Source organism: Astatotilapia calliptera, chromosome 3 (genome assembly GCF_964374335.1).
Source record: "Astatotilapia calliptera chromosome 3, fAstCal68.1, whole genome shotgun sequence".
Classification (NCBI taxonomy): domain Eukaryota; kingdom Metazoa; phylum Chordata; class Actinopteri; order Cichliformes; family Cichlidae; genus Astatotilapia; species Astatotilapia calliptera.
In genome coordinates, this window is record NC_137424.1 from 61,141,333 (window position 1) to 61,151,944 (window position 10,612).

At 40.6% G+C, this 10,612-nt stretch overlaps 1 protein-coding gene across 1 annotated transcript; it reads right to left on the reverse strand.

The window, feature by feature from the left end:
• Positions 1 to 4,742: 4,742 nt before the first annotated feature.
• LOC113018272 (type-2 ice-structuring protein-like) lies at positions 4,743 to 9,819 on the reverse strand. Its single transcript, XM_080293149.1, has 4 exons — positions 9,662 to 9,819; positions 5,486 to 5,620; positions 5,189 to 5,300; positions 4,743 to 5,115 (listed from the first exon to the last, which is right to left on the reverse strand). The coding sequence occupies exons 1-4, from the start codon at positions 9,680 to 9,682 to the stop codon at positions 5,048 to 5,050; spliced, it is 336 nt and encodes a 111-aa protein (XP_080149275.1). The 5' UTR covers positions 9,683 to 9,819; the 3' UTR covers positions 4,743 to 5,047.
• Between the last annotated feature and the right edge of the window lie 793 nt (positions 9,820 to 10,612).

Sequence of the window (10,612 nt, forward strand, 5' to 3'; positions counted from 1 at the left end):
ATGGATCACACTGAGTTAGCACCCGTTTAGGCACTGAAAACCTGCAAGTCTGAGACGGTGGGAGATTTGAGAAAAATGCTGGTTTTCCTTGTTCTACTACCGTCCATATATACCAAACTTCTCACCCACTCCCAGGCCACTTTACAGTCTGTTGTCTGCCCAAAAGACAAAGACAAAGGATCGAATGGAAGCATGCACAAGAAGAGACAGAAGAAATCAGACCAAATTCCCTCAAGCCAGCCAATCACATTGACAGACCAACATCAGGCAGTGCTCTACCATCTTATTAAGTCCACCACTCTTGGGCTATCCTGATTTTGAAAAACCATTAGTTTTGCATTGTGATGCCTCCCAAAAAGAACTGAAGCGGTACTGAACCAGAGACAACAGGGTAAACTGGTTGTCATTTGTTATGGTTCGAGAACACCCAGCTGCTCTTGAAACTAACAACCACATTGATTCACATTCACATTATTAGTATAATAGTTTATGTTAGTCAAACAGTGAGTACTAGAACCTAGACCATTTACACAGAAAGAGACACTGGGATGTATGTGAGGCATACAGTAGTAGATGTGTGTATGTGTAATAGGTTACAGGGTAGCAAAACAGATCAAAACCTTCAGTCTGACACAGAACATGCACAAACAGTGAACTGACTTTACAGACATTACCTGGCACATGACATAAAGTGGGAGATGTATGTCCTGTCAAAGACTGTTGCTGTGAAGAGTATCTTGAGTGACTGACTCCCAGAGAAGCTCCTACTTCAACCCTCTGTTGAAGATATTTATGTCCTGGGAAATTGTCTTAAAGTATAAAGTATTTGTTTATTTGTTTAAAAACATTTCATTTAAATTCACATCTGCATACCAACGAAACTTTATGTAACTGCACAGGTTAAAGAATATGGTGCTGCTGACTGTCCTTACTATGTGATTTGCTAATGTGTCATCCACAGCATCAGTAACACACTACGCCAGTGGTCCCCAACCCCCCCGGCCACGGACCGGTACCGGTAACCAAAGTTACATCATGTTGCTTACATGTCAGAAAGTTTTGTTCTCTCTTCCAGTTCAGTGTTACAGCAAATTTTTAATGTAAAATGCTAATGGATAGACAAGGAACAATACAAACATTTAATAATCAGTGGTCATAATGACATATAAACTCATAAAATGGAAAGTTTCTTCAAATTATTTAGTAGGCACACAGGATTCACTTTGTCACTTTAGAGGAAGCGGTTCTGACATAAACGGTAGTAACCAGACCATTTTTCCTAAAATGTCATACACTTCGGATTCTAGCCAATCATTTTACCTTTGCAAGCGTAGTAGGCGGGTCCAGGTACGTACGTTCTTTTAGAGCAAAGCTACAGATTAAAAATGCCCAAGGCGAAGCGGTCAAAAGTCTAGCTGTACTTCACAGCAAAATATGCAAACTCAGCAGCCTGCAACAAATGCTTTAAGGTGATACTGTGATACTGTGCAAAGGAGGTAACACCTCAAATCTGATGAAACACCTGGCGACGTATAGCATTTTGTTAAAAGCCGAGAAATTTGCCGTATTTGATAGCTTGCTGCGAGACCTCACACCGTGCACATCTACTACGGGTGTGGTGCCTGTTATCGGACCCGGAGTTAGCAACATCCCCCAAAAACCCGAAGAGGAGAGTCCTGGCCCCTAGCCCTGCTAGTGTAGCAGAAATGATCACAGATGATGATGGCAGCAGCAGCCGTTCTTCTCTGCGTGAGTAGCTTAATGTTGTCCGTGTGTAATTTACGTTGAGTAGGCTAACCACGTTATTACATTAATGCATGTAAGGTGAAATAGCAAACATCTTCATAGCTACATGCGGCTGTCTTCTTGTTTGATGGCAGATGCTCCCTTCACCCTGGCCAAAAAGGCTAAAATGACCAAAGAAAAAGTGGAAAAATGCTAAACATGAGAGGTTTTAGGACAGAGTTTGTGTTTTTTTCCATTGTTTAAGCACTGCTTCCAGCCAAGAGTGATACCATATATGCCCCATAGCTGCAGAAAAGGTTGACATTGTTATCTTTTTACAAAAAAACAGCTGAACACGAGAGGTTTTTGGACCAATTTTGTGTTCTCCATTCTTTAAGCACCGGTTCGAGCACCGTTTAAGCACCGGCACCGTTTCAAAAGTACCGGTTTGGTACTGGTATCGGATAAAACCTAAACGATACCCATCCCTACTCATGACCTAAAAACAATCCAAAATTTCCATCAAGGGGCTTTTATAATATGTATATTAAATATATTTCTGCAATTTATCTTAACAGTGGTATATGTGGCAGATACATTCACCATATTGGGCTGATTTTGTTTTTTGAAAGTAAACAATGATGTCATGATCCTGGGTCGTTGAGCCAGCAACCATGTGAACTGTTGTGCTATCAGTCCCCGAGCCGGCCCCCTGAACTATGTTTTGGACTCTGCTCCTGTGAGTGTATTATGGACGCTTTGTTTGGACTCCTGGGGGCTCTTGTTTTGTTCTGTTCCTGGCCCTCCGTCCTGAATCACCTGGATCTGGTGGTGTATTTTGAGGCTGTCGGGAGCCAGCCGGCGGGTGGTGGTGGTGGTACTGTCATGATCCTGGGTCGTTTACCCAGTGTTTTGTGTTTCATTTTGGATTCATCTTATGTTTTGTGGTAATTTTTATTTTGTATTAGTGCTTAGGGTTTGGTTCTTCTGTGTAGCGCTTTAGTGTTCTCCCTCCTTTGCTCTGTTTGTGTCCCTGAGTTTGTCTTTGTGAATTTCCTGTTTTACTTTGAAGTTCTGTGTCTGTTATCACTGTGTCAGCTTGTGTCTTCCTGTCATCTTGTGAATTAGGATCAGCTGTGCTCCTCTCCTGTGTGCCATTACCTGATTACCTTGTGTGTGTATATATAGTGGGTGTCAGTCAGTGTTCCTTGTCGGTTTGTCTGTGTCACTCTGTGTTATTTTGGTGTTTCTCTGCCCCTCGCCTCGTGTCCTCCCTTTGTGTTATGATTTCAGGTTTGGTTTTTAGTTTTCCCAGTTTAGGTTTTGCTTAGCTTGTTACTCATTTCCTGTTTGTCACTTTGCAACACTGTAAATAAAACCTCACTCGCATCTCCATCGCTGTCTGCAACTTGGGTCCTCATTCACTCCATCACACGACTGGTGCCCCAGCCGTGACAAATAAAGTTGGAATTATTTTCTTAAAAATAAAACATATAATTATTGCTTTGTTGTTTTTAAAAATTTTTTTTTTTAAATTACACACCATCACAAATTCTCCTGTGTGAAGAGCTTGTTACCTCAAAGCTCCCCTGGGTTTACTGAAGTACACAACACTCTCGTCCTGAAAACGCCGGACTTGACCGTAGCTCATGTTTAAATAGATGGAATCTTCTTGGAATGTAACGATTTAGACAGACAAGCATTCTAATGTTTAGTTTCCCCAAACCAGTCCACCAGAAATACACACCCAGCAGGCTAAAATCTGATCTTTGAGCAACTTCAACCTTATCAGATTGGAAGTTTCCAACAGGAATGGTAAAATATCTTCTTGTAAGACAACAGAAGATCAGAGAATTGTGCCCCAAGGCCTGAACAGTATTCAAGGTTATTAGGAAGCTGAAAAACAGAAGAAACAACTATAGGAAAATAACACATAAGACCAAACAATTTAATGGAACTTGGAGCCTAATTCAATAAACACTGCTTTGTTTCACTGAAATCTGACACAGCCCAAAATATCTAAACATACAAAGATATGTTTCTCAGACGTGTGTGGTCTAAAAAGTGAACTCAACCCGTTAGAAATGTTGCTAAAGTCATGAAAGTTCCTTCTCTCTTTTTCTTTTCCAAGATTGCTTGATAAATTTTCTATAGGCTCCTCTTGTTCAGGTTTTTCTTTTATCTGTTTATTTCTTCATTTCCATTCGTGTTCTTTTTGTGCTACTACATTATTTGTGGTATACAGTTTGACATGTCTGAGGCAGGACAGGCAGAAAAAAGAGAGGGGTGTAGGGGTATGTAATAAAAAGATACAACATAAATAGAAATGCACAATGTGTGTGTGTGTGTGTGTGTGTGTGTGTGTGTGTGTGTGTGTGTGTGTGTGTGTGTGTGTGTGTGTGTGTGTGTGAAAGAGAGAGAGAGAGGGCCAAGTGTGAGTTTGTATGTGTCTTTCCTAGGGTAGCATTGCATTGGTACCTTACATTGGCAATAGTAGGGTAGCACAGCTCTTGTTTATACAAGCACTCTCATGCAGTAGTAATGACTTGAACAATAGCCATTTTGTTTCCTTTTCTTTGGCACATGCACTGAAATGTTCTGCAGAGAGAAAAGAGTATGATGCAACTACAGCCCAGCCCATACAGCAGTATATTAATGACTAACCTTATATTGCAGTTGTTCTCCTCACTGAATTTTGGTCCGATTACAGCAACCTCCCATGCAGTTACATTTGTTCCTAACCCTTTGGGAACCCTCATGTTAACTTTTATCAAGTGGAAAAAAGTTAGCATTCATCCCCCAGCTTCACTGTGTTTATATTATGCTAACCATAGCTGTGTAGCTAGCCACCATATAGCACATCATTATATACCAGCTAGCCCAACTTCAGTAACCCTACAAACGCCACTTAAAAAAAGATTTCCAGATTTTCTATTATATTCCATGACTTTGTAGCTCCAGATGTTGCAAATATTAAACCACACAGTGATAGTTGCAGAACTGTACATATTCTGAAGTACATATTGCAAAGCTTTAATAAATTTAAGACAGATTAATGACACACCTTCATTCAATGCTCTTTTTTTTTATTGATTTAGAAGATGAGAGATAAGAGTTCAGTCTACATCTAAATGAAACTGGGCTAAAAGCATTCTTTCCACAACAAATTCATTTCTCTTGTATTAAGTGACAACCCAGCTCTTGTTTATGTTACTTGTCGCTTCATTCCTTGCGTAGCATTACAGCAATAAAGGAGATAAAAGATGTATAATGACACACAGATTCTTCAGGTGATATCTTGTGTGAAGTATTTGTGCTTTCATCAGATTTTCTTGGCGCAGACAGATGGAATAACAGATTCACAGCCACCGTCATCCCAGCACTTTTTGTCTGTAAGTACCAAAAACCTAGTTAGTGCTAAGTAAACACATGATTATTTTATCATGACCACACAGTGATTTACCTGACCAATTTACATATGCACAGTTCTGATTGTATTGAAAGTTATCAGGCTGTCCAGTACACCAGTTTGTGTATTTGAGAGGGGTCCCATCACTCCAAAACCAAAACTTTTCCTGGGAAACACAAAACAATAAATTATACTTTCTAAAAAAAAGGCACATTGATACATTGATAGTTTTCTTTCATCTTTTGTCTATTTAGGCACCAAAAAACCCTTTTTGTTTTGTGCATGTGGAATTCTTTTTTATTCTTGTTTTTCTTAATTTCCTGGTGAATAACTTTGTGTATGTTAGCATACCTTTATTGCATCCGAAGCGCCAATCCAAGCAGGTCCATCCTGCTGAATAGCATCAGATATCAGCCTCTGAATCATCTGGTACTCCTCAAGGCTTTGCATAGATGCAAGGTTTGCATTCATGGACTGACAGTTTATCTACAGCGAAGAAACAGCAGAATTGCCAAAAAAAAATTTTTTTCTTTACATTGGTAAACATATATATATATATATATATTATATGAAAATGGAGAAGCAGGAACAGGATGGCCTTCTGGATGGGGAATTTAAATACAAGAAGAACATAGATGGGACAATAAACAAACGCGTTGTAATTTGCACTCACTGTAGTAAAGAGTTTCAATTTCACCGTTCAAATTCGACCTTAAAATACCACCTTAATGCCAAACACGCGTTTGTCGGGGCAGCAGCTTCACCCGGCCTGCGTCAGACCACTCTTAGTGAACGCAGGCCACTCGGTAAGTCTTCTTTGGACAAACTGACCGACAATATAGCCAAATGGATAGCAAAGGACTGTAATAATAATAATAATAATAAACTTTATTTATAAAGCACACTTAAAAACCAAGGGTATGCCAAGGTGCTTAACAAGTAAAATAGAGTATAGGAGGAGGATAATAGAAATAGGACCAAAGCATTGTGGAGGACAAGGGCTTTGCGGATGTTTTAAAGGTTGCATCTCAGGACGCGTCCTACAAGCCCCCAGCGAGAAGCACAATAACAATTTGAATCCACGAACTGTATGAAACGGAGAAAAAGAAAAAAGAAGAGGCTTTAGTTCACACAGAATGCGTGGCTCTGACAGGAGACCACTGGACATCATTGAGTAATGACAATTACCTAGGAGTTACTGCGCATTTAAACCCTGAAGCCTGGGGTCTGACATTCTTTGCGCTGACTATAATGAAAACGGAAGAGCGGCACTTTGCGGAGGCTTGTGCAGAGCAGTTCCAGACTGTTGCTCGCAGGTGGAGAATTGAGGAGAAGGTGACAACAGTAGGCACGGACAGTGCGCGCAATATGATCGCCGCGGCTCGCATCATGCCATTCAATCACATGCCGTGTACCGCGCACATTCTACAGAGATGCATCACAGTGAGTCTCGCAGACAGTGGCTTTGTCACTGCGCTGGCCAAATGCCGCAAAATTGTTGGCCATTTTAAGCACAGCCCAGCAAACACAGCAGAGCTGAACGCAGAGCAGGTGCCACTGGGGCGCAAGCAGGAGCCGTTGGCCCAGGACGTGCCTACACGCTGGAGATGGTGAAGCGCTTGATCCGCAACCAAACTGCAGTAACCGCGACTCTGGATAAACAAAAGCATAAACTTGTCCTCCTGACGCCTCCAGAGTGGGACAAACTCCAGAGACTGGAGACACTTCTAGAGCCCTGCAGGTGAGCCTGTCATTGTGACCATAATTGTAGGTTTAGATTAAATTTATCAAACATACATCTTAAATCAGTTTTGTTATTATGAAAATGTCTTAATACCTAGTAATAAAAAGCTTTTTTTAATTTGCTGTCTTATCTGTGTGTGTGTGTGTGTGTGTGTGTGTGTGTGTGTGTGTGTGTGTGTGTGTGTGTGTGTGTGTGTGTGTGTGTGTGTGTGTATTCCACTGCAGATATGTGACTGAACTGCTGGGAGGAGAGGCCTACCTCTCCTGCTCTGTAGTTCTACCAGCCTTCTGCCACCTGCGCCGTGTCATGGAAGTAACTGATGAGGACCCTACATATGTGGTGAGGTTTAAAGAGAAGTTTAAGGAAGACCTTGCTTCCCGCCAGGAACATACCAACTATGCATGGCTCCAGATCGCAACTGCACTGGACCCACGTTTTAAAGACCTACGCAGTGTGCCCAAGACTGACAGAGAAGCAGTGTGGACCACACTGGCAGGCATGCTGCGTGAAGACTCTCCTAGAAGATCACACACTGCAGAAGAAGGTCCAGCCAAGAAGAGGCTGAGCCTGCTGCAGATGGACTCTGACTCTGAGTCAGAGGAGGAGGTACAGCAGGACAGAGCCATACAGCGCTACAGAGCAGAGCCCTGCACTGCCTTAGAGGACTGTCCCTTACAGTGGTGGGCAGCTCATGCAGGAGCCCACAGCCAGCTGGCCCGCCTTGCTCGCAGATACCTGGCCACTCCTGCCTCCACAGTGCCCTGTGAGAGGCTGTTCTCTGTAGCAGGGCACATTGTGAACAAGAAGAGGTCTGCTCTGCACTCAGAGAACGTGGACAAGTTGGTTTGTCTCAGCAACTGGCTGAAGGATGAGTAGACCAGAGGACCGTGTGTTTAGAGCTTGTTCTATGGTTGAATGTGATTTAAACAATACTTTTCACTGTTGTTCATATTTATTTTGCACTAATCTACCTTACCCAAAAGGATGATTGGAGATTTTTTCTATTTTGCCTGTTGAATTAGGCCTATGTTCTGTGAACTTGAAGATGTATATGGATAAAACAATGTGCTAGATTTAAATGGGTGGAAAACATTCAGTAAAAATCCCTCACAATTATTTGAAGCCCTGTTCTGCTTGTACTCACAATTAATAATAAATAAAACAAACAAGTGTGTTAAAAACCACTATCTGTCCCGATTTTTACACATATACACATATACACATATATTTCGAGTTGCGATTAATCAATTTTTAGGCTGTGATTAATTCGCTTCCAGCACAACACCCAGCCTACGTCAGAACACGCTGAGTGAACGCAGGCCACTCAGCGTGGTCTTAGCATTAAATAACACTAACAAGTGTGTAAAAATCCGCTATCTGTCCGTATGCTTGCACACATTTTGGTCCTATTTCGAGTTGCAATTAATCATGATTAATTAATTTTTAGGCTGTGATTAATCGGATTAAAAATTTTAATCATTTGACAGCCCTAATATATATATATATATATATTTTTTTTTTATTAGGGGTGCAACGATACACAAAATTCACGGTATCAGTTCGGTTCGATACTTTGGTGTCACGGTCACTAGCATCCTGGAGCACTTCTGTTGTGTTTTGTACGTGTTTTGAAGTTTGTACCTGCTTTGTCTCTAGGAGCCACCATAAATATACTTTTATTTATTCACTCCACATAAAATGTAATAAATAAATTATATAATACAAAAAACCAACTATTCACATTTAAACTTTTAACTATTTAAATTTTCAGCTTTTTCCTTTTAAACAAATGTAAAGTGAAACAACACTGCAAACCACAACACAATTAATTATAAATTATAATATGAAAACAAAAACAAGATGCATATTCTCTGTCATATGGGCCTGTATGAATAAACTTTCTGAATCCTTTATCATACACAACTGAAAATAGTTGTGGATGATTACTATACCTTTCTAATGTTGTCTCTAATATTGTTGTCCCTGGCTCTTTACGCTCTCTTTCCCTCCCACTCTGTTCCTGTGCTACTGCGAGTATAACTACCGCCCCTCCCCCCCTCTTCCCAGTGCAAAGCCCAAGCGAAAAAAAGTGCGAGAGAGAGAAAGAAAAAAACCCACGGCTTGCGATAAGGAGCTGGTTTGAGTCGTTCACGTCAAAGATCCGGCTCTAAGAGCCATTTCGTTCGCAACCGACACATCACTACTGGCTATTGACCAAAAGAGTGAGACTGCAAGCAGCCAACATTAGTTTTCTCCAAATAGCATTTGTTTTCTCCCTTAATGTCCTTAATGGTGAAGAGTTCAGACATTCAAAAAGGAACGAGAGTATAGCTGCTCCTCATCCACATCAAAAGGAGCCAGATGATGTGGATATCTCTTGGGTACCTCCTGGGTCAGTTGTTCCAGGCATCTCCTAGGAGTCTCTGGGACAAACCCAGGACTTGATGGATCATGCAGATTACATCTCTTGGCTGGCCCAGGAATGTCACTGTTTATCTGGATGAGCTTGAAGATGTGGTCGGGGAGAGGGACGTCTTAAACTTCTTAAACGTTTCTATTTAGTTTACTGCTCCCACCCACTACAGCAACAATAAGCAGCAGAAAATAAATCACTGGATGGATGGATGAATTGTTTTGTGTGCAAATGTCATCAGAATGTAAGTATTGTTGTTGTGAAACATCAATTTAAGAGCAGTTGTTGATCCTGAAGATGATACTTAATAACCTAAGTATCAGAGAAAACATTTTCAGAATAACTCATTGGTGATAATGACTGATATTACCTCAGCCTGAGCCCAGCTCATGGGCTTAGCAACATAGATGAAGCACTGGTTGTAGTACTCAGTCCAACCACAGGGACAAGATGGGGACTTCTTCACAAGATACCATTCTCCTATTGACAAACAACATGATTTTGAATTGATTCATTGTATGTGATAAACTGGTTTCATTGACACTAGTAATGCGGGTGCAACGATACACAAAATTCACAGTTCGGTTCGGTTCGATACTTTGGTGTCACGGTTCGATATTTTTTCAATACAAAAAAGTGTTCATGCCTTTTTAATTTGTCATTTATTAAAGTTATAAATATATATTTTAACTGAAAAGCACAGTTTTTAAATTTAACGTTGCTGAAACAACAAAATAATAAAAAATTTAATCTATCCGATCGAGAAATCACTCATCTTTGGAAAAGAGAGTTTATTACGGAGAAATGTCTCTTTCCAAAATAAAAGCTATACTATATGCTTCTTCTGGGCTATACTCTCAGCAGCATATTAAACATATCAGGTCCCCATAAGGAGAATCATGTGCTAAACAAACGAAGTGTAAGTTTCTCTTTAAGGGCTTTGTCTCTGTAAAGGAAAGCAGTGTTCAGGGTAAAATGTAATGTGCTTTTTACGTTTCAGTTTTTGAATTCTAAAATACACTTTGCAGACAAAAACTATTGAGCTGACTAAAGATTAACCCTACATGAGATTTTATGACATCTCGTTCTGAACTGTTTCCTGTTGCAGGTATAACAGCTTCCAGTTTTTAGTGGAGACTTTCTGTCTGACTTTAGTGTCAACCCAAATATTGTTAGGACTTTCAGTTGTCTTGAAAGAAATATAGCAACTCTATCACCACACACCTCTCCATGTGCTATCAACTCCCATAAAAAACATTGGGTTTACACCATCAGTCCTGCATGAAACTGAATCAGGATGTTTCTTCAGGGAAAGCTGGAT

Bases quoted from the DNA above. Each gene is read 5' to 3' on its own strand.
- LOC113018272 (XM_080293149.1), bottom strand. From the start codon at position 9,682: ATGAGCTGGGCTCAGGCTGAG. The intron at 5,621-9,661 runs GTAATATCAGTC...TCTTCGCTGTAG, and splicing joins TGAGCTGGGCTCAGGCTGAG to ATAAACTGTCAGTCCATGAA. The intron at 5,116-5,188 runs GTAAATCACTGT...TGGTACTTACAG, and splicing joins TGCATATGTAAATTGGTCAG to ACAAAAAGTGCTGGGATGAC.